Raw genomic sequence first — 25,473 nt, 5'->3', positions numbered from 1 at the left:
CTCAATCAATAAATGGCTAATTTTACCCAATTATCAGTCATAATCAATTACTTTTGGCTTTGATAGCACACAGAATCACATCTCAAAACTAAAATGAAAGCTGCTCCCTAACCGTTTGGAATAAAGTAACAGAAAGAGAAAAATACCAACAAGTATACATATATATATTTTTTAATTTTATTTTCAAAAGCGAGCCCCTGACAGGATTTGTTTAATGATAAACATAGACTCTACCGTGATGCTTTAACAGATCCTGATCCAAATCTAATAAGAATACCTTTAATAATAAACATGCAATATTTTAAAGACCAAGCTTCTTTCCCTTTCTCGAAGAAAATGTTCGACCACCCTGCAGAGGAAACTCATTTCAGCCACTTGTCAAATTTTTTTATCTCATTCTTTCATTCACTACACGCAAATCGTGATCGTAGTGAATGCTAGGAACAAAGACTGACTGTTAAAGTGAGAGCTTTGTCTTTTGGCTCAGCTCCTTCACTATGACAGACTGATGTAGAGTCGGCATCACTGCAGGCGCCGCACCGATCCTTTTGTCAATCTAACGCTACATCCCCCCCTCCCTTGTGAACAAGACCCTGAGATACTTAGACTCCTCCACTTAGGGCAGGACCTCACTCCAAACCCGACTGGATAAAGGTTTATTTGTTAATTTCATATTTAGATTCAAATATTCCTTATTGTCGTCTAAGTATGAAAAAAAAAAGGAGATGGTAGGTGCGCTGCACTTTATTTTCAATTTTAAAAATAATCTGCTTACACTATACACTGAATGAAATAATGTTAATAGTTTTTCTTCCCAAACATAAGCAACGTGTCATTGTTTTCTGAATTTTGCCGGATGTTTGATGCTGGTAGTGTGATAATATGGAAGATATATGACAACAGGGAAATACATTTTGTAAGACGGAAAACCTTTTTGCTTTTAGTAGCTTTACTGGGAACTAGAGGTCTTTATGTGAGTTGCTGGACAGGAAAGCTGATAAATAAAGGGTGGGAGGACACCTCAAGCCTTGAGTATTATTTGAAGAACTAATTTGAAAAGCTGTTAGGGACAAAAGGAAGATTTGTTCCATGTATCCTCACCTTTACTCTCATGAGCCAAATCATCACTACTGACATCTTTAAATGTCATTTGTTCAATTTTTTAAAACATCTCAATTTACAGTGATGATGAAAAAGACAAGGATGAAACCTTCATTTGCTCTTCAGCTGTGGATCCAACTGTGTGGTTCAGCTGGTTGGTTTAACTAGATTTAACAAAAGGAAGGAAAAAAATCTCAAAAATCCTTGAAGGTTTTAAGAAACAACAGAGAAGAAGGCTGAAAAAGACACGGTGAAGATAATGACTCAATATGTGACAATAGCTGACAGAGGAGGAGGAGGTAAAAATAGTGGGAGGGCATGAGTGTGGAGGGATACATATCAAAGCGAAGCCACATGTAAGGAAGGTCAGCTGTAGAAATAGACTGCTGGATCCGTTTCCAGAAAGTCCCGCCACACACACACACACACACACACACAAACGGCCTCTGAATGATCTCAGCTGGGGGGGAAATCCACTCCTGACACAGTGAGATGGGTTTTAAAAGTCAGGGAGGGTTTACCTGTGATGGGGGCTTCCACTTCCAGCATGCATTTCTCCTGGCGCAGGATGCTGGCTCCCTCATTGATGATCCGCAGCGCCGCCTCCTCTTCCAGCCGGCCCTCCTTCACCAGATGGGCCTTCAGCACTTCCAGGCTGGGCCTCCCGTCCACGTAAAGGTCTTTGACCGACAGGCGTGTACCAGGAGGATATGGCACGGCTGCAAACACAGAGACGTGACGTGAACAGCATGAACACACTGATAAACTCAAGGTTCACTGTGAGGACAGAAGGGATGGACCAGTTCCTGCTCGGATGTTTGGCCTATCCCAGTCAGAAATAGTGATTCTCTGAAGCTTTTACTGAAACTGTGACCCTGCGGTGAGCTGGAACGCTTTCATTTCTGCTATATATGGTTTGTTTTTATAAAACAAATCTATACAATATATAAAAGAACTTGAAAAGAAAACTATATTAAAATGTCTACAAAGTGCAGGTTTCTTTGCATCTGTCTTCTCTGTCATTTAGCCTTCATAAAAGGCACTTCTTTAATCAAATTTAATACATTAAATAGAGCACAATCCTTCAGTGCTTTCTTAAAAATGTCTTCCATCCTGACATAATTTCACAAAGACGTCTAGAAAGTCTGATGGTGAGTGGGAACATTATCAGGAAAAAGCTTTTAAAATGAGGCCAGAAAGGACACAAACACAAAGAAGCTAACCACAGCGTCCTCTTTACAGACGCAAAAGCACTTTCAGCTGAGAGGCTGCGAGGCAACAAGTACTTTGGTGAAAACCACACTTCAAATTCACAACACAGAGTAGAAACAACCCCATAATAAAAAAAAAAAAACTGGATTTGTACAGATATAATATGAAGAGTTCCTGTCACGATTCAGAGCACATCATAGTACGGAAGCAGCAAAGATCTCTGTGCTGTTTTTGTTACCATCCATCAGATTATTCTCCAGTTTAAGACAAAAAAAATGTGTTATTTGGATTTAAGGATTTTTACTGTAAATGATGAGACTGCCTCGCATACTAAAGAGTGTTGGAAGTCCTCAGGGTTCTTACTTTTCACCTTGTCCATGCTAATTAGCTTTAGCTAATATTATCAGCTAGCCTGGTATAAACTTTAATTACTATGTATGCAGATGATATTTGGTAATATTAAGCTTGATTAAACCAATTGGCCAGATTATAAATATATGTTCATGACATGTCTTTGGGCCTAAACACCTCAGGAAAACAACATCTATTGGTGCAAACTAATCTACATGGAATTATTTTGGCTTCCGATTTGAGAGTAAAGAACGTGGATGTTATTCTGGACCAGGATCTGTCCTATGACTTGCATAAGAAAACAGGTTTTAGGACCACTTTCCTCCACCATAATGCTGTTTAAACTATGAACATGCCGTCACAGGTTGATGCAGAAAAACTAGTACTTTTTTTACTTCCATATGGACAATTGCAAATTATTGTTCTGTTAAAAAATGCTCCAATTCTCCAACCGATCCAAAATACCTGAATGAGAATTAATGATTAGTTGAGAAAAAATTTCTTGCTTCTCTTCATTAAAAAGGCAAAACCAGCAATTAACAGGTCCGGTTCAGTTTGGTCCATCAGCATAAATATCTGGTACCAACCTCTAACTGAGGATGTAGAAGAAAAGGATGCGACAACATATTTATGCTTAAAAAAAGGCTATATAAATTAGCATGAAAACTAATATTTTGCGGACAGAAAACTACGATTTTTAAATAATATAACAATAACAACTTTACTGCAGTATATTGTGAAACTTTCTATCATGCTGTTATTGCAATCAGACAAGCAGGAACACGTAAGCTTTTTTATGCTTTGTGTTTTTTAGATAACCTGTTGCCTTTTGATGCTTTTAGTTTTAGTGTTTTTATTTCTTACTTAAAAATGTCTTTAGAATGTATTAAGATGCAATAAAGCTGTATCAAAAGACAAATGTCTGATTTTGTCATGGAACAGAAAATAAAGTTCTGACATCCATCCATCTGATACATAACCCATACGCAACAAAACAAAGCATTATAAGACGAGACTGAAGACGCACTAAAGCCTTTGTGAATATTAAAACATTCAGAGGAAAAAAAGAAAAAAAAAATTTAAATCACCACTTTTGGTTCCTCTTTCAGAATTGGGGTCTTCTGGCTCAAAACCTTTAATTTTCAACCCAACATACTGCAAACAGATTTATTTTAGGGAGGTAAAGAAACTCCACATCAGTCAGGTCTTCTTTGACATAAACTTCCTGATAATATCAGTGGTACATTTACTTTGTGCAAGACTTTTAGGGATATTATCAGCTTTCTCTACCAAACAGGTGATTTTAGGCCCTAATCGGTCAGGAAGAGGCAGCTAATTTACACTAATTGGCCACGGTTACATGATGTTTTTTTAAATTCGGAATTAATCATTCGGAATTATCGTATTCTCCGATGAGTTTACATGATAATAATAATTCTGAATGGAGGTTTACATGAAACACGTCCTTACTTAATTCCTCCTTAGAGCGGCGGGCTGGGAAAGGTTCTGATTGGACAGAGGGTGCACGTGACTTATGACGTATACCGGAAATAAACAAAGTTGGTTCCCTGCTTCTCGTCTTTTCAGTCGTAACTTGTAAAAACTACATAATAAGAACCAGTTTCTCTGTGATTTTTATTATAAATGTGAAGTAGCAGCTCAACACGAGCATACTACTTCACTTTCTGCAGCAACTGAGAAGGAGAAGAAAGATAGACCGCCGAACACGGGAGGCAAAACAACGCGCGTCATCAGGACAGGACAAGGTAACGAGCATGCTCAGAACGACCGGAATAACTTAAAGCGGAGTTAAGGTTTACATCACAGAGGAATTAAATAGTTTGGAATTAAAATGCGAATAAAGCAGCCACTTACATCGGAATTAAATCTAATTCTGAACAGAAATTTGCATCAGGAATTAAGTCTTTACATGGTCGTTTTTCATCGGTTTAAAGCAGAATTAACTTTTATTCGGAATTAAACAGAACTTAAAACCCTTATGTAAACGTAGCAACTGTGTTGATTACAGCACAAACACACAAGTATTTAAATGCAGAGCTGGCAGGCGTCTATATGGTGATTTATTCCCAACATTTAAGTCCTACAGCAAAAAAGCAAGACTGTTCACCAGCATTAGTATTTCTAAACTCCATAACCAGAACTGGAAGATCTGAGGGCGAGTCGGGACTTGAGCAGATATTTTAGCAGCACAGCCCATTCCCTGGAGGAAATACCAAGCAGCCTAATTCCAGGAAAACACCAGTTTTACAAAGAAATCCTGGCACAGCATTAAAAAGGAGGTTGTGCCATAGCTAAAACTTTCTTTTTTTTTTCTTTTTTTTTTTTTATTTCATACTGAATAGAAAAGAAATAAACGTGAACAAATCTCCAAGCAGACTGAGGAAGTTATCAGGCTGCAGTTTTTCTCTGCAGATATCAATCCCAAGTGGATGAAAAAGCTAAACATGTCTGACACACCTTCTGGTGATGAGCAGCTTGCTTCAGTAGGACACAAGAGAAGACGTTTTGCTTCGCTGCCCTGATGTTTCCTACATGAAGCTTGGACAAAGATCTGAACCATCACGATTTAGTGAACAAGGGACTTTCACAAACTGAGCTCTAAATGGCTCCAGCTCTAAAAAATAATACCAGCTTGTTCCATCATTTTGTACCAAGAAACCTCTGTCTTCAGGTCTTTCTTGGTCCAGTTCTGATTTTTCAGCTCGTGACCCATCTTTAGTGGTTTCAGATGTTATTACTCATCACTGTCTCTGGGCACGGACATCTCTGGCAGTGCTAACCAGTGTGCGGCTCACCGAGTCTTAAGAAGTGGTTTGCATGTCAGGTAATAATTGTATGTAAATATAGCCGATATATTTAGACCATAAAACGACCCCAATCAGTCGCTATTTGCAGATAAGATGACAGTATAGGTTACGAACATGAAAAACTGCTTGTCCAGACCTAATCAAACTGCAGAGCTGCCAGTTTTAGGAGCTTTACTGATGAGAACAATGACAACAGAACAATTTTGGACAGATGGATAAACATTAGGCTGCAGTGGGTGATTTGTGCCAACTATTGCTAGCTGTGATATTACTCCAGATTTGCATATTCAAATAATGTAAGAAAAAAAAAGAAATTAAAAGGAGAGGAAAGCATGGTGTAACCAATATGCAAAACAAAGATTTCAAAGACAGAAATCTAAATGTGCAGCCAGCAGGAGTCGCTTAAGTAAGATCACTAAAAGGTCTGAAGCTTTAAGGGAAAGCAGCCAGATCATTTCTACAGATACCTGGCAGAGAATTCATTCATCCCCCAAAACTCTGAGTCGTAATCACAGATGATGCAGCTCTGCAGAAATATTTCGCTCACAGAGGATCTGTTGACGTTTTCAGCAAGATGGCGAGTCTGAATCCAGTTTTACAGATGCAAGTAAGCACAAAGATTTTTAACTTGGATGAAAACTCCTTCCCATGTGGCTGTATCTTGTCTCGGTCCGTTTATCACACAGCTCTGCCTCTAAATTAGCTAAAGTGAAAAGTTTATTTGTTAAGTTGCAGAGGAATAACCTCAAAGCTGAACAAAGGACAGATGTTGGCCACCTCTGGAACTTAAACATCTACAGGAGGTTTTCCCACTTTGGAGCTTAGATTTTGAACATTTGGTTTAGCTTCATCCACATGGAGACAAACCACGCGTTTTAAAAAGTTTTCCGTGAAGACAATAATTCTTAAAAATGTCTGCATGCAAACAAAACCACTGAAAACATTGTAATACGTACGCCAGGCCTGCAAGTGGCGCTGTTACACTGCCACTGAAGCAAACCAAAAACAGAAGAAGACAACATCCAGCATGCGCAGAAACTTGTGCTGGCGAAGTTAAGGGACAAATATGACATTGGTTCAGGAAAAAAAACTAAAAAACAAGGAAATAAAACAGCTGCATCTAAAGACAAGTCAACTTTGCGACCTCCTTGCATGACCTGGTGTTTTCAGCATCACAACACGTCAGTTCCATGTAGCACAAACATTCGAATGACAAAAGAAAACTTTCGCATATAAGTGTAAAATTGTCTCTGTGTGCACATGACCTGAGTGGCACTCAAACACACCACAATACGATCTATGCCTGCAGAAGATGGTATTACTCTCCAGTCCACAAGGGGGCAGTAATCTCTTACACTATCCAACATAAGAAACTGAAAGACTGCAGAAAAATGGAAACAAAACTGTTATGTTATCATCACACTGTTGTATTTTCTTAAAGTAGAAGTTTATGTGTAGTGCAACGATAAAATTAGTCTGATTTTTGATGCACAAGTGAAATTTTGCAGTAGTTAACCTGTTAAGTGGCAGATATAAAAAAAAAAAAAGTTTTGGGGAAAAACACAGATCCAAGACCCACCAAACAAAAACAGCATAAACACTAAAGTGCATTAGACAGATTGTCAGCTTGAAATAAAAGAGCATGTATATAGTACACATTAACTGGTTTTAAGACAAACACATCTTAAAACAACGTAAAGAACAAGAACTCAGATTATCTCGGTGTAACAGGATCTTACATGTAAGTCAAAACTGTTTCTCACTCTCAATAATATCTAATTGGAAAGGAAGGTCCTATAATCTGGATAATCCTATTTCCAGATAATACAGTTGGGCCACACTAAACCCCTTTAACGGCTTATAAATTTCACATAACCTTCACATTTTAGCGAAAGTACTTGCAGTTCAGTAGTAAATCCACAGTAGCCACAGACCCAAATGGATGGTAGTAACGGAAATGGTGCCAGAGAGTCTCCCAACTGGACCAGTTTCAATGTATTTCCCCACATGATGGGGGAAAACTGGTTTTAAACTGTTCTGTGGACTCTGAGGTGATTTCAGACAACATGCACAAAGTGTGAAAGATGTGGATTGATCTGAAAAATGTGGATCAGAAATAGAAAATAATGTTTTTTTATTCTACAAAACACAAGCAGGGTCTATTTAATGTCACAGTTTGACGCCTGTTCTCCATCTTCACACTCGCGTACAGAAAATATTTCTGTCCGACACACCCTGCTTTTGGCCCAGTGGTCTAATTTAGCGAGCCTCTCTAAAACCAAACCAGGTCGCACACATTCAGCCAATCCTGCCGGCTCTCCTGAATGAACTGGTTCATCAACAGCAGGGTGGCAACCAGCAGTGCTGGAGACAGATGTGGGCCTGAACGAGACCGAAATACAGCTCTGAAGCGAGCCGCGAGTTTCTAAAGAGGAAAACAAAAACCACAGCTGTGAGGAAAAGGCGTCACGGACCGCAGTAGGAAGTGGTAGTCAAATAATAAACGGCAGGAGGGACAGAAGAAGACTGACAACATTCGCTGCAACAGCTTCAGTAAACTTCCACCTGCCACGTAAACGCCTGAAAGATGACATTTACTGCTCCTGTTCAACCCAGATTTATGGTCTTTATGATTTGCACAACTTTGTCCGTGCTGGCCACCGTACACACTGTGTGGCTGTATTTCCAGTCCAAACAATGTGGAATCCAGCAGAAGCCTGATTTGTTTCTTTTCTGCAGGGTTAATAAGCAAACACCACTGAAGTTTCTTACAGCTACAGTCCAATGTACATGGTGTTTTATCTGCGATGACGGAGGACCGAGGGTGCTGGCTTGTAGTTGACTCTCAATCCAGGAAGTTAGCTTTGGTTGTAGCTGCCTTCACTGCAGGACTACACCAGTGTTTTGGTTTGTTTTTTTTTTTATCCGATTGTGGCCTGAGAAGCTCATTTTGGGCTTGAAATTACTGATTTTTTTTCAGCATTTTTCACAGTGATGCAGATTTTTTGTAGATTTTCTCTACACTGAGTCATTTTCCCACCAGCGAAGGGAGCATGTTTGGATTAAAATCAGATTGTTTTCTAGGTTTAGTCTGCTCATTTATCTGCTGAATTCATCCTGGAGGTTTGAGTCTTGTGTATAATATATACTGCTGCTTCTTCTTTAACTGCAACGACGCACGAACCTCCACAAGGTTAACGAACATGAGCAACTAGAATCTGGTGATTTGTCCATGATGGATGTTACATAAAACTTCACAAACTAAAGCGATGCCACAGCTGCAGGCTGGTGTCTCAGGTGTGACTACAATCATCACAGGGAGTCTCAGACTGCACAGGACTTACAGGATAATGTTGCAAATATGAGATTGTAGAAAAACCTTCAACAAATCAATCTCAGCTTCCTGAATAGGACATCTTCTAGTGATTTAAGTCTGCATTTTTCTCATTGCTGACACCTTTCAATGCAGGAGGAACTTCAGTCCATGACAGATGGTTGCTAGGCATCAAGTAAAACATCATATCGCTGTATCTGAAAGCTGTGTGCATGGTTGGTGCAAGGTGAATGTGCTGTAAGTAAAGATAATTATAGGTTTCATATCAGCTCTCAAGACAACAGCTGCATCTGTGTGCATTTAAAGTTTTCACATATCTAGGAAATAATTCACAGCAGCCATCATATCTGCTGGTCATCATGTTGGTCACATATCAGCAACAACACACCTGCTGCGTGTAGGTCAAATGTTGCAGAAACAAACTGGCTTGTTATAATGGCTTTCTTTTGCACAAGGCTGGTTTCAGGTTACGGTTGAAGCCAACCATAGATTACACAAATGTCTGCTCATGAGATCGCCATGTAGAGAATTTGCACGGCTGCACAGGAGACTACAAAAAGCCGTCAGTGTGATAAACACAACCATACACAGCAAAATGCAACCGCTCTAAAGCTGGTATTGTTGCAAAATAACTCTGTTTTATGGTTAAAAACACACTGTCTGATAATCTGACAGCATTTGTGTGTAACTGAGTATAAAATAGCTTCAGTAAAGGCATGCTAATGATGCTCAGTCCTTAACCTGTTCTGCAATGCAAATTTATCCCCCAACCCTGCTTCACGCTACAGTGAGAAGTGGTACTTAGATTAACACTCATGTTTTTACACCAAAAATAACCTGCTTCAACATGGTGTTTAAAAGCTGCATAAAGACAACAATCCATTTTTACCCCATTGAGAGTAATGGCATTTAGAAGACAACACAAAGAAATGACATGACATTAAGTCCTGCAGGGGATGCTGCACCGCAATTTCTGATTTGCAGAGATAATTAGACTACTTTATTATATTTGATTGGGCTGTCTGCCCACACAGTAGGACAGCGAGCTGCCATCTGTTTTACAAGGTAAAAATCCATCAGGCTTTCCTTTTCGTCTGTGCCGTGTTGGTTTCAGAGCCTCCAGCTGAGACTTTACCGCCTGTAAACACTAGCTGTGCCCAATCCTGCAGCCTTGAGTGCAGCACCTTCAGGTTGTCTTTCCAAAACAGAGCCCATTCACAATCCCATAGCTGGGCGTAATCACAAAAACTGTGACAGTCAGATCGGATGTATCGACATGCACTTGTGACATAATATTCAGAAAACCCTCGTCTACATTTTCCAGTCTATTACTGGATTTGTTTTGGAGTGTATATGCATAGTGATATCATTTTCAAACTTCCTGTTATTTTCAAAACATCTGCACTTTGTTGAGGATGGCGGGACACGCAGTGTTAGCATTAGCTGTGCTAATGCAGTAGCTAACAAGCTGTAATATAGACTACATGTTTATACCCAGACTTCCCGATAAAAGTATAAAACGCTATTGTTTTATGCTTCATGTCCCTTTTTTAACCAAACACATTAAAAGAAGCAAGGCACGTTTTTTTTTTTGCATGTGTACAGATGTAAAAGAAAACTAAAGAAATCAGACATACATGCACAAAAACAACAGAATATGCAAGTGTGTTCATCCAATTTCTCATAATCAGATGACTGTTATTTGGATCGTTGACATGCACACTAAAAATCTGATCATTAGCTGATTTCTAAAGGTATTAAGTGAGTCAACTGGCCATGTAGACGCCATAATCCAGTAACCTTCATCAGGTAATTGCACTTATCCAATCATGAGAAATCAAATCGACAAACCTAAATTTCTCCCCAATACTCTGATGTCTTTGTGCATGTAGACTGTATACATCTTATTTTAAAAAAACAAACAAAACCCTGTTGCTTCTGTCTTCTCAAAGTCTTCCATTAAAAAGACAGAAGTGGCGCCATCACAAAAGAAAAGGACAATGTCATGAGGTAGCAGGAGGTGCAAGCGTAAACAAGGAAAAGCTCTCATGTTGAGGCTGTTTTGCAGGATTATTAGCTCCCATATTAGCACAGCTAATGCTAATTTCATCAGCCCTGCTATGTTCAACAAAGACCAGAAGTAATGTCAACATGTATGTACAAACTCTGAAAGAAATCTGATAATAACCTGGAAAATGTAAACAAGGGTCTCTCAAGTATCGCAATTATCAGAAGTGCATGTAGCTGCACCGGATCTGACGATTACAATCATCCATTTACTCCCAGTTATCAGGCCCATTTTCAGGTAAATTATATCAGATTATCCAGCCTACATGATCACTTAAAGTGTCTGGTAACTCCATAAGTTAGATAATGATCAGGTTTTCAGTGTGCATGTAAATGGACAGAGTTGATTTATAACCTAAACACCAAGCTGTTGCTATAACAACCAAATGATTTCATAACAATTCAGCGTTTTCACTTTGGATAAAAAAACCGAGTTAGAATTTTCTCTTTTGCCGCTGCTTTTCGAGCCACAAATTGCACAACATCTCGAAATGCTTTAATGTTTTTAGCATCTATGTCATTCATATTCTTGTAAAAATCAATGTTTTGGCTTATTTTTGTTTACAATGGTTAGCTGCATCTTGTTATGGAGGAAGAGCTCGTAGCAGAGTTTTAGTGGAGAGCATCCAGCAGCAGTGCTCCATCCAGGGGCCCAAAACATTACACTGACACTGCTCATCCTCTGGTCCGGCTCCATCAATCATGGATGAAGACACAATCATTACACGTGGCAGGCAATGCAAAGAGCCGGACTGATTTGATTACCATCTGTAACTAAGCCAAAAGACCAAAGCAGCCAGAGCAGATCCATTGGTGTGTGTGCACACCAAACACACACAGACCAACATAAGAAAACTGAATATTTCCCAAAAGAAAGCAGGCAGAAGCCTTCATGTGTTTTTAAATGAGTCATTTCTTTAATATAACAAGCAAAGGAAACATTAAAAATGTTCAAGTTGTTGAATCTCCTCAATAAAATTACATTACTGGTCCAAATTGCTTCTCTAGCGTATAAATCTCCAGCTTTTCTCTGATCCGAAAGTTAGGAATTTTTCATACTGCCTCACATTTTAATGATTAGGCAGCTTCTGTGATGAGAATAGCAATCCGTAGCTTGTAAATTAAATGAAAAAGGTGTCCCAGTGGGGGTGTGGGGATCTTTAAATGAATCTAACCTGACACTGGCTGTAATTATTATATATATATGAAATGTTAGAAAATAGAAAGAATTGCACAGCGTTTCCCTTATGTGACGGTGAAGGTCTCTGTTGTTATAGAAACAAGCATCAGCTAAACAGACTGAATGGCTGAAAAGGTAAAGCCAATCAGAGGCGGTCCACTCCAAGTGACAGCGTGTCGACTTCCAGACCGAGCTGAAGCCTTAAGAAGGCAGCTTTAATGACAAGATGCTCTCTTGCAGCTTTACGCTGCTAAGCCTTTCTAACCCACTGAGCCTATCATACCTGACCACTGTTGACACACAACCTGCAGCCTCTACATGGTCAACTTTCCATGTAAGCTCCAAACCTCTGTGTATGAATACAGCAGGATCAAAATCCTTTTATGTCTGAAAACTCCGGTGTGTAACAAAAACAGATGCTTGACCTCAACAAGTAAATAACCTGTTAATTACTTCTTTATTAGAAAGTACAATTTGATAGGGTTTGTGTCAAAGCAGACCATGCAAAATATCAAAACATGAGTAAAATTTTAATCTTTCCAAATAATAAAAGGAAAAAAATCTGAAAGAATGTAGTTTAAGGTTTTTCCAGATATGTAAAAACAGTTTTCAGCTGCTCAACAGAAACCTTGTTGTATTTTCAGTCATTTTCCAAAAACAGCTGTTAGCAAATGGTGTATTTTACATTATAATTTACACATATCCCCTGCATTCAGTCTCCAACACTGCTGAATGCATTAACATCCATTAAGTACTCCGATAGTGGCCAAATAAATGTTTTAAAGCAAAAAAACAGGATCGGTGTGTTTGGGTGAACCTGCGCGGCGTGGTGCGCTTTCTCTGCAGGATGTCAAACATCTGGCGCTCCGGACTGCTAAGCTAAAAAGGCTAACTCATTAGCTGCGGCTGCATTGATTACCTGTCTGATTGATAAACCTGTCGGCCTCTTTCCACTCAGACAGAGCAGCTCGATCCGCCTGGTTCGACACTAAAAAAAACTGAGTATAAGAGATGTTTCACGGGACTGACAGGGCTTTGACATCCAGCTGCTCACATTTAGCTCTCCGGTTAGCCTTTCTCCAGCTCCCGTCAACTTCCTGCACCAGGAGAGAAATTTACAGAAATAAATGCCACGTACCTTTAATGGGTCGTTCAATGGTAGAGAGTTTGTTTTGGTCTTTGGCCGACATCCTCCCTTTGCTGTGGGCTTAAAAAGGAGCTGAATTCAGAACCAAAACTTGACAAATTCCTGACTAGCTAGCAGGCTAGCTGGGGTGAGCTAGCCGCGCTAGCTAGTGGTGCGGCTCGGAGCAGCAGGCAGGGCAACCGGACTCTGCTTCCAGGCTGAGCTGGAGTGAACCCTGACAGGGGAAGGGAGCAGGGAGGGAGGAGGTGTCCTTATCCTGCAAATGCAAGCTTTCCGTTTGCGCTGTGCTCCGCGGTGCAGTGATGCCGAGCCGCTGTCACCGAGTGTCGGATGAATCGAAGGTCCAGGAAGCGGGCCAGGCAGCGCCGATCATTGGCTCCAGCAGCACCGCGAGGAGCGTCAGATCATGTCCCGACTTTATCCCTTTATTCTCGGACGAGGTGCATTTATTACAGGCCGCTGCGCTTTGGTTTTTTTTCTGTCGTGATCCGATGTGTCGTTCAGACCCTCTGTCGGATTACAATAATCCGCCGCAAGCGGATTTCCTACAACATGGCTCAACGCGGAGATTTGTGGGTAGTGTAGTTTTAATGAGATTTGAACGCACCTTCTTTTTTTTCTTTCTTTTTTTTTATTTTTTTTTATTGAAATGGATTTACAATACAACGGATATACAGAAGAATTTCAAAACTCATAGATCATTCTGGTTTTTGAATTATTGCAAAATTTCAATGACTTCATGTACATAACATAGGAAAATTGACATATTTGGTTTTTGCTTAGCGAATTTACAACAATGTGTGTGAAATTTAACAAGTAGAGTGAAGAGGTTAATTACAAATCTTATTTTGTGTGAGGGTGACAACTAAAAACACCCAAATAAAACATAATCAGGCTTTATCCTAACTTGATACTCCAGCTTCCTACAGATTAACATCATTCCAGAAGACTTGACAATAGGAGCACTCCCAGAAAAGATGACATATAGTTTCATCCGCTTGTTGACAGAAGGAACAGAGATTGGACGCACCTTCTCACAACCACTAAACCGCGAACATCTAGTTGTTAAAACATTTACACTATTGAGTTGTCTCTACTTATTAGCGGTGGGAAAATTGAATCGAAAAATCGAATATCGAATTTTTTTTGCCTCACAATTTTAAAATCGATTTTTTTGTTCAAATAAATAAAAATAACCCATTATAAAAATTTTTTGTCATTTTTATTGTTTTTATTGATCTTTTAACTTGTCTTTTTGGGCATTATAGCAGCAGAATGAAGGTCTGGCTACTGCGTTGTTTTTTCCTAATTGAAATGAATTAAAATGACGAGTAAAAACAAACAAAAAAAAAGTTTCATACATTTTTGTTTTTAATCTACAAAAATCATCAATATCAAAGAATTGTGAGAATTGCAATTTAAATCGAATCGGCACCCAAAAAAATCGGAATCAAATCGGGACAAAAATATATCGTCACAGTCCTACTACTTATGTCTGTGGAATTTTATTTATTTCAATATTAATTAAACAAACATAAGCTGCATTTGGCGAATTGCTATGTCCTCTTGTGGTACTTTTTGTTCCTATTCCTCAACAATAAACATTAAACTCCGTTAGACTTGCTCAGAAATAACAAACATTCAGTCATTTTCAGGTTTCAATCCTTTAATTTTCATTTTTAATATTTTCATTACTTATTACAAAAACACCTTAGGATAGGTATTTGTGATGATCTCTAAGTCATACAATGTAAACATTAGCAATAAAATTGATTTGACTGCAATACTATTGTTTTATTTATCTTCAGAAAGAGAACATTTTGACACAAATCTTTTGCCAAAAAGTGCTTCACTTTCTCGCAGTAAAACCATTTTTTAATTCAGTACAGTTTCTCTTACAGTTTAAAATCAAACTAGGTAACATTTCAAATAAATGAAAACTGATATTTATACTTTGTTCCACCAAATCCAACTATTTTTCCAAAACAAAACACTTATTTCACTAACCAGAGGTCTCTGAGTCATGGAGATCCGCTATCCTGCCGGTTTTACTGTTTTCCTGCTGCAACACACTTGATGCAAATTAATGGCTCGTGTGCAGACTGGTGCAGAAGTTGACAACAAGTTGTTGGACATCCTTTTCATCCGAGTCTGGTGTGTTGTACCCAGGAAACACTAAAACCTGCAGGATGATAGATCTCAAGGACTGGAATTGGTGACCACTGCTCTAACCCACATGCTGGGTTTAGGACATAAGGTCATGGGTTGGGTAGCTTTGACCACATATGGGATTAAACATTTTGATGGCTAACTTTCCAGACCATCTTTAACAAGAAAACAACCTGATCAGGGTTAAATAAATTACTTTAAAACCAATCTAAATGAGCTTATCTGTAGTTTATTTGTTTAATTAATGAAATTTCCTGATGCAAATTTAAAATAAAATTATATCAGCAAATCTCCAAGTGTCAGATGTTTAATATTTCAGATTCAGGGGTTTCTTTTTCATTCACTTTTGGGTAGCTGTAACTCCTCAACTTGGTTTTTTTAACCTTTTTTTTTAAAAAAAATCTAATTCCACAAAAAAAAACCCTGATGTCTGGGTTAGTCCATGTTTGAACCAGTACATGGACATCATGACAACTCAAACTGGTTATTTGTTAGGAGATTTTAGGGGATAGGCAGATGCGTGAAATTCTTGTATTTTTTCCAGACTTTTGGAGCTGTGAGACTACAAGCCCTCCTGCCTTGCTGTAAAGCAAAGAAAAAACGTTACTATGTTTATACATTGGACTGCTTTCAAAGACATCTGTAAAATTGGTGTTTGTATTGCTGTCAGTTGCTCAACCAGGAGGGCAGGTGTGAGCTGGTTGTGCACAAGCCAAAAAAAAGAGGTTTTCTACCAGTTGCACCATGTGTAGAGGTAAATTTATAGAGCATTTCGAGTCACAAGGTGCAGAAGACCAAGGTGTTGATAGGGAGTAGCTCACACACATCAGAAACACCAAAGCAGTCAAGTTAATTTAGCTGCTTATCCATCTAAGACTCTAATCATCACTAAAGCACCATTTCTCTGTTATGTATAAAATTTTTCTTTCAATAAATAAATGAATTATTCAAATAATTTAACATAATTTAAAAGTGTGAAATCCTGAAATTGAAGTAATGTTTTGAGAAAGTCTGAAGTAGTTTAAATGACTTGGTTTAGAAACTTTATTTGAACACAATGACAAATCCAAAAAAAAAAAAACCAGAAACAAAACATGACAAAACATTCAAAAGGAGTGGGTAGAAGCGTAAGCTTATATATAAACCCACCTCAGTGATGAAGCAACACAACATCAACAACAACAATTGTAACACATCAGCAACACAACAACAGCAACCCAGCATGTCAGTGATACACGTACAACAACAATAATATCCTCAATATATCATAATCTACAATAACACAATAATCAATCACAGTAATGGAGCAATACAGCAACAACACCAATAACAATATAAACAACAAGAATAGCAACTTAAGTCAAAACATATATATATATTGATGTCTGATGTGTTAATATAACCTTTGTTGTTACTTTTTCTAATTTAAAAATTTAATGAAACATCTAATTACTAATGAAACACTCATTGGTCCATCAGTAATAATACCCACAAAGGATGTCAGGAACTTTATCTTTAATTTTTATGTTGGTACTTCGAAGATTTTGAGGAACATTTCAATAATAGCATTTCTTTTTAAAGGTTTTAAATATTTACTTGTCAGATTTCAGGCTCCCAAACATGAATATTTTCTGATCCCTTTTATTCTCTATCTGGATACAGTAAAAAAAAAAAACAAAAGCTGCTTATCTGACACCTGTAGACATACCAAACATTTTTATGACTTTTATTTAAATATTTTGTCAATTTATACATCTTGGTTCCACCTCATACGCTTACATATATCAGATAAATATTAGAAAGTCAAAAACTCAAACACAAGTAAACATTGTCAATTAAATATCCTGGAAACTGATAAAACTTTGTGATATGCATGGCTGAAAAACAGAAAATGGTAAACCGATAAAACAAGAAAATATTTTCCAAATAATCTCAGCCTTGCACATTCATCTGTATGAGCATAAATTTTGATGCTGCTACACAGATTTACTGGAACATCCTGCGTTGTAGTGTTTTGTACCTCAGAGCTACCGTACAGCTGCTTCCTCAAACTCTGCTGCTCATTAGTTCACTTTTCTAACATCATGCTGCAGATGTTGTCATAACAACGCAAAGCTAAAAGGTTTGACTACAGCGTCCTCATGTGGACACAAATCAAACATCATGGAAGTGCAGGAAGCAGCGATCAGATGTTGTTCTGACAGGAAAATTATTGTAGTTTTTTGTTAACAAAAGCAACAAAACGATTAATTAAAAGAAATGCGTTACTCTGGATGGTGATGCTCTTGGCAGCTTCCTGTCTTGCAGTAAACTTGAAGCAGCGTTTGACTGAACACACTCTGTTGTTCCCTCCCTGTTGGACTTTTATCTCTTCTCTGGATAATTATCTCAAGCTTTCCCAGCACAGAAACAGCCTTCTTCTTGATCAGCTCCTGTAAGTGTGATACGATGTGAACCTGATTGCACTTTCCCCCCAGACTTGCAGATTAGGCTGTCCTTTAATGTAGATACTTTTGTGTTGCATTTCCAGTCTAATCTCTAGTCCAGCTGAACTCCAGGATGTCTGATTCCTCCAACTCTCCTCCCAGGAAGTAAACTGTTTTTTCCCCACCTCTTCTTCCTTTGTTCTGAGAATCAATAACTTCTCATTTTCTCATCTCGTTTTCATGTTGCAGTGATATTCCCACAGGCCTTCCCTCTTTGATTTGATGCTTTTTTTTTTTCTTTTTTTTTTTTTTTAAATCAAACTTTCCTTATGTTGTCAGTTCTGTTCTACACTGGAAATATTTCTTTGTGATCATTATCTCGTTTTGTATGTTTATTATTATATATTTTTACCGATGTCGATGGCGTATACAGTTAAAGTACAATCCTGACATGACTAAAACTAATTATATCACAGTCTAAGTGAATATTTGATTGGCTGCATGGTGTCCGTTAAAAAGTGTTGTAGGACAGCTATAATAATTTTTTTTTTTTTTAAAAGTTCTGGTGGCTCAAACGTTAGTCGGTAACCATGGCAACAGAAACTCAGAACATACGGGACATATAGGTCTCATTTTGAGACGCTGGGCTGGAGTATGGCAAGCCAAAGTGGTCAAAAATCGCCACTTAATTAACGCGTTTGCATTACAACGCCGTAAAATTCGCCGTTTTCTTCACAAAACGCCGCATAAAGCGCCGTTTTTTTTATGACTAAACCGCCGTAAAATACGCCGTTTCGATAAATATATATATATATATATATATATATATATATATATTTCGATAAATATATATCGGTATATCGGTTTGTATGTATATATATATATATATATATATATATATATATATATATATATATATATATATATGTGTATATATATATATATATATATATATATATATATATATATATATATATATATGTGTATATATATATATATATATATATATATATATATATATATATATATATATATATATATATATATATACACATATATATATATATATATATATATATGTGTATATATATATATATATATATATATATATATATATATATATATATATATATATATATATATATATATATATATACACATATATATATATATATATATATATATATATATATATATATATATATATATACACATATATATATATATATATATATATATATATATATATATATATATATATATACATACAAACCATGTGTATATATATGTGTATATATATATATATACACATATATATATATATATATATTACCTAATGAAAGCAATTCATGTTCCCTCTGGTATGCTGATAGCCTGAATATGCTTTCATTTCAAAAGGTTGTCAACTGCAGTACACCCCAACAACTTGAGGATGTCAAAGAGACTCTTGGGGATTGGATAGCTGGTTGTGGAGTCCCGCGCATCTACACAGCCACACTGGAAGACATGCAACGGATTAAAAATCAGCTGGTTACTCATTTTCTGTTCCATCGGTTAGTAGAATCAATATGAATTTTATAGGCTAATAGCACTTTGTTCACAGTTAAATTGGAAATGGGGAAGGGAAAAATTAACCACCAACAGCTACATGTCAGTGTTTCAAAAATGTAAGACAATTTTTGTAAGTCAGCAATTAACATCTAAATTTATGGTCAACAGGGTTGCCAGTGTAGTCCAGCAGTTCATTGCTGGAATGGATGAATGTGGCCAGTTTTGGCAAATGGTGAAGAGGTTTTGGAAGCAGTTCCTTCCTGTCTTTACAAACACAGGGCAGAAACTCACAAGGAACAGCTTCCAAAACCTTTTCACCGTTGCATGGAGTCCTCCAGGGAGCAACCGTCGTGATGCTGAGGAAGAAACTATCTTCTTGTGGGAGTGGTGGCTCATGGCAATTCAAGGTGTGTGTCTGCAACATGGTACAATTAAAGACAAAGTAAGTTGCTAAAATCATTAAAACATTAATCCAAGAATAAGTAGACGGTGGTGGAGGACAATTTTTTATTTAATACACGCCCTATCAGTTGTCCCTAATCCAAAACGATTGTGAGGGACGGGGGGGGGGGGGGGGGGGGGGGGGGGGGGGGGCAAGGCTAAAGAAAACTTGGGAAATTTTACACAGGATAAATTTATAAAAATATCATTGGAAATGATGAAAAAAAAAAAAAAATCAACAAAAGAGAGCAAGTAATAAAAAAAAAATAAAAAAGCAATTTACGATGGAGTATATTTGTCCCAGCTTGACCAGTAATAATAATCACCAATGGTGGGTAATAATGAGACCATAGTCTTTTGCATGGACCAAAATAGTATCATTTAATATCATGAAGTACGAAGACAAACAAGTTACACCACTTGTGGACTTTTCATACTGAAAAGAAAGAAAAGCCTGCAGGTTACTTTAGAAATCAAGTATCCGACTATCATATATAACAAAGTTGTTTTACTAAAGCAGCATCGTCTCATAGAAAACTCCCCTCATCTAAAGTAGTAGTAGTGTTTGACACTCGAGCAGAAGAATAGATAATAGTACTGACACGGTTTTAATTATAGTTACCTACAAGACAGCCACTAAAACTAAAGACGCATTTCTTAGTATGTCTCTTTGGTTTTTATTGACGGGAGGGGGGAGGGGCTCGACATTATCGTCGTCGATTACAAGGGGGCCCTGCAGAAAAAGTTTGGAAACCACTGCTCTATGCCAACTATAACATAAACATAACTAATCAATGAAGTGTTATATGTAACCTGTTAAGACAATAAACTAAACAATCTGAGATTCCTAAATAATGCTAAACACATCTGACCAATCAATAGAAGAACCTAAACCTCTCCTACACTTCCATCCTAAAAAAAGAGAGTAATTCCCAATTAGGCCTCAGCCTGATTTAAGGAGCTCCAGTGCAGCCAGGACTCTTTTCTTTGGCAGGCTGGTAACTCTGCCCAGGAACTGGCAACTCAAAGGGAAAGTATATTAACTGAAAGCAAAGCAAATTGATAAGGCGAAAAAATAAACCAAAATAACAAGATGACAATATAGGTTAACTAAGTGTGTGCACCCAGTTAGTCAACCCTCTGTCAACCCAGCTAATAAAAATATGAAAAATGATTACGTGTATCTTTCAAGTGTTTACATAATTGAGGGGGGAAAAAAAGAAAGTTACCAGACCTTTACTGTGTGGCAGCTCATGCTGCCCTCACAACGATAAAATCTATTTTTGTGGACAGAAATATCATCATTCTGATTAATGGATTAGATTTAAATAGCACTTTTTAGGGCACCAAAAGTGCTTTTTATAGAAACAGTTATTCTTTCACTCCATTCATTCTTGGTGTTGTTGAGCTACATGAGCAGACTGTTGGAGATGTGACAATGCCAAACAATGTAATTACAGTATGGATGCATATGATTTCCTTTACTTTTGCACAGTCTTGCAGAATATGCAAAATTCAAATTACAGTTTTTTTTCAGAATGTAAGAATTGTTAAAATGACAGTGGAGTTTGAAATTACTGCTGTTAATAATGTGCAATTTTTTAACTACAGAGAAAGAGGTGGACCACACATACGAGGAAGTACTCGTGTTTGTCACTGGAGCAGACTGTCTGCCTCCGTTGGGTTTCTCCCAGGGGTGCACTGTTGCCTTCTTTGACCAAGAAGTTGGAACACGGCGCATGCCCTATACATCCACTTGCAGCCTGTCCATCTTCCTTCCAAGGGGGGTCAAGGAGGAAGTGGATTTTAAAGAAATGATGTACCCAGCCCTGAGGGGTTCTTTAGGATTTGGGAAGGTGTAGGTGAGGGCTTGAGTTTTCATCAGTTATCTGCCCAGGAACCCCAAAAGTGCACTGAAATGAGTTCACGCACACACTGTTTGTGCGGTGTTATATGTTGTAAAATAAAATATTTTTGTCATGTCACCCATTATTGCTCCCTTCTTTCCTCCAACAGTTGTCCAAACAAATAGTTGTGCTCCAATACACCAGTAGGCACAATTACTAAACAAGTGGGCGGAAATCAAGGTGAATAAGAAAGTATTTAGAATAATCATAGAAGCTCTACCACACAATCATACATCAAGTCGTCAATAAATTTAACTGCAGCTGAGATGTGAGCGCCCTCTGGTGACCAAAATTGGTTCTATTTGTTTTACTTGACGTGGTGTTGGGATTTCTGATAAATCTGCTTTGGTGTATCATTTCTTTGTGTCTGGGTGTAATGAACATCATGTTGAGAGCTGGGCTTAAAATAGTTTGTGGCAAGTCGACAAGTTTATTTGAGCAATCAGACTGTGGCAACACAGCTCGATGACTTTTTCAGCCACTATAAGGTAGAAACTACTGCGGCACCCATCGCCCCAGTTCCACTCAGCAACCCACCCTGTACTCTGATAATATGAGACGAAACCCCCATGAAGAAGGCAGCCTAGATGAGCACCAGTAGGGTTCTCAGAGACTGGTCCAGAGTAAGCTGAGCACATTTTGTAATATCTTCTAATCTGTGCTCTGTGGAACTCCTGTATGAGGACCTCTGCCTTCAGACAGGTGGGGACATGATGCTCCTGGTTTAAATTATTCCCGGCAATCATAAAATGTTTCACAAGACTTTTACAAATTACACACACACACACACACACACACACACACACACACACACACACACACACACACACACACACATATATATATATATATATATATATATATATATATATATATATATATATATATACACACACATATATATATATATATATATATACACACACATATATATATATATATATATATATATATATATATATATATATATATATATATATATATATATATATATATATATATATATATATATATATCAATTTATATAGGCACAGCAGTTTCAGAACAGTTTTACCCAGAGTTATAAGCATAGCAAAGACTGAACCTGCAAACTAAAAAGCATGTTTGAGTGTGTTACATTTCATTATGCTGATCTATTTACTACAAACTACAGTAGTATAGCACATATAATGTTAAACTTGTATGAGGACCTCTAAACTGTAGCTGCCACATATACAGTTTTTGGGGGACTGGTCAATGTGCTGATGGTTTGTTTTATTTGGTTGTTATGGTGAAGTGGAACATGGGTCTCGTGGATGCAGACGGCGACAGCTTGAGCTGGCAGAGAGAAGAAGGCTGGTAGCCGTAAATGTAGCAGATTTGCTGAGTTGCTTGACTTAAGCATCGGTATTCTACGGTTAAGGGTGTCTTGTTTTATAGCATCCTGTATAGTGTGCGACACGATCAATCACTTTTTATAAATATAGTAACAGATCGGTGTCTTATTATGGAAGTGAACTCATTATACAAATAGACTGAAGCCATCCTTTGCCTCTGTAGTGACCGTGGAAGACGTTAAATAAACTATAGATATAAATTAGATGGTAATTAATAATTAATATAGATGAGAGACATGCGCACACACGGGTAGTTTTTTTTTCTAATTATTGCGCATTTTGGTGATGTTCTCTAAGCCACAAATACGAAGTAGGCTAAATACTAATACGAAGTAGGCTAAGCAATATATTTAAATGATAATAATAAAATAGTGTCTTTTTTAATCTACATGTGAGCGTGTCTCCTGGCAGTGCATTTAAATTAAGCAGCAGATATGAGTACATAAGCAGACACCCAACAAACACCAGAATGGGCTCATCGAAAAGACTCGTGCAGCAAAGGAACTCTGTGATGAACTGGCGATGTCTGCTCTTAGTCTATATTGATTGGATGATTGTGGTTTAATTTCAGTGGCAGTTCAGAAAGGGGGCTGGGATAATTATAATATAAAAAAACGTCGTTTTTTACGCGCGTCGTACTTGAACAGAACGCCGTTTTTTTACGCGCGTCAAAGTGACATAAAACGGCGTTTTTTACACGCGTACATTGAACGCCGCAGGAACGGTACAGAACGTCGTATTTTACGGCGTTTAAGGAAACGGCGTATTTTACGGCGGTTTAGTCATAAAAAAAAACTATATATATATATATATATATATATATATATATATATATATATATATATATATATATATATATATATACACAAACCGATATACCGATATATATTTATCGAAATATATATATATATATATATATATATATATATATATATATATATATATATATATATATATATATATATATTTATCGAAACGGCGTATTTTACGGCGGTTTAGTCATAAAAAAAAACGGCGCTTTATGCGGCGTTTTGTGAAGAAAACGGCGAATTTTACGGCGTTGTAATGCAAACGCGTTAATTAAGTGGCGATTTTTGACCACTTTGGCTTGCCATACTGGAGACACGCCAGATCACGTCTGGGACGAAACATCGCTGTGAATATGGAAGGCCGGTTGCGCCAAAACGTCTTCAAAATGCGCGTACCGATCGCGTCGAGAACGCGCTCAGAACACGTCGTGAACTTGCCATATCTGAGCGCGTTCTCGACGCGATCGGGTACGCATATTTTTTGGCGCAACCGGCCTTCCATTTATGAAAGCCGCCTGCAGGCTTATTGGGATTAATCTGTCCTGGAAGACGAGAACGGAGCAACATTTTGTCATCCAGCAACATCCCAAGATTCAGTGGTCAGGGTCCACACCTCTACGTTGTCCATTCATTTCTGATAATGGACACTTCGTCTGGCATTATCCCTTACAGAAGCTCAAAAAATGAGAAAAAGGGAGATAAAAGTGCCCTCAGACCATAAACAGAACCTACTTTAACCAAACTTCCTGTCCACACTGGAGGACCTGTCCAGGACTCCTATTCATCACCTGCCATTTGCATCCTGAACAGACGCTAGATTCACAGACGCTCCAAAACCATCAGACCACCAGGCCGCATCACCAGAGACCGGCAGAGATGAAATATGTCCACCATGATTAACTTTTCCTGTTTAAGGTTACATCTTTTCATCAACACGTGCAACTTTTACACTGATACGGGATGGATTTCTACACACAGCTGTACTTTATGGTAGAAAAACAAAATGCTTTAAATCTTAATATAATTAAAAATAACACCAAAAAAAAGACCTTCTGGGTTTTATCTAACTCACTGCTGCATCTTTATTTACAGCATTTTAATTTCACCAAAACAATCAAACACAAGTTCAGAACATTGTCATGTCTTTGTGAATACAAGAAAGAGACTACATAATTTTTTCCTTTAATACCAAACAAGTCATCAGTTTGCTGTTCAGACTTTTGACAGGATGCCAGCTGAAAGTGCTGAGTCGGGCCGGTCCACCGCCATCCTCGGAGAAAAACAAAACCTATTGACAACCTGCCAAAAGTTATCAGAGTTATGTCTCCATCTGGGGATTTTAAAGTAGGAAGTGTCTCGCCGCTTGTAAAGAAGCATTAACTTTGAGCGGAGCGGGCAAGGCGATGTCTACGGGGATAAAACTGGTTGCTGCCATTATGTGGAACATTACTGTTTCTGTAGTGTCAGATTATCCTATAATGTATTGTTTGCATCATATCAATCTGTCAAATCTTTAACATTAACTCGTCAAACCAAAGTGCTCAAATCAAATGATGTATTTACTATTTTATCTC

General features: G+C 37.7%; 1 protein-coding gene across 2 annotated transcripts in view; it reads right to left on the bottom strand.

The window, feature by feature from the left end:
• Positions 1-13,724, bottom strand: part of ppp3ccb (protein phosphatase 3, catalytic subunit, gamma isozyme, b) — a 38,038-nt gene extending 24,314 nt beyond the window's left edge. For both annotated transcript variants that reach the window (XM_079257098.1, XM_079257099.1), the window contains exons 1-2: positions 13,212-13,724; positions 1,623-1,820 (exon numbers count right to left, since the gene is read on the bottom strand). In XM_079257098.1, coding sequence (XP_079113224.1) covers positions 1,623-1,820; positions 13,212-13,263 — 250 coding nt within the window. In that variant the 5' untranslated portion in view covers positions 13,264-13,724. The remainder of the gene's footprint in view (positions 1-1,622; positions 1,821-13,211) is intronic.
• Between the last annotated feature and the right edge of the window lie 11,749 nt (positions 13,725-25,473).

This window comes from Telmatherina bonti, assembly GCF_933228915.1.
Source record: "Telmatherina bonti genome assembly, chromosome: 17".
Taxonomy (NCBI): domain Eukaryota; kingdom Metazoa; phylum Chordata; class Actinopteri; order Atheriniformes; family Telmatherinidae; genus Telmatherina; species Telmatherina bonti.
The sequence above is the reverse complement of the archived record's forward strand: the minus strand, read 5'-3'. Positions and strand labels throughout refer to the sequence as shown.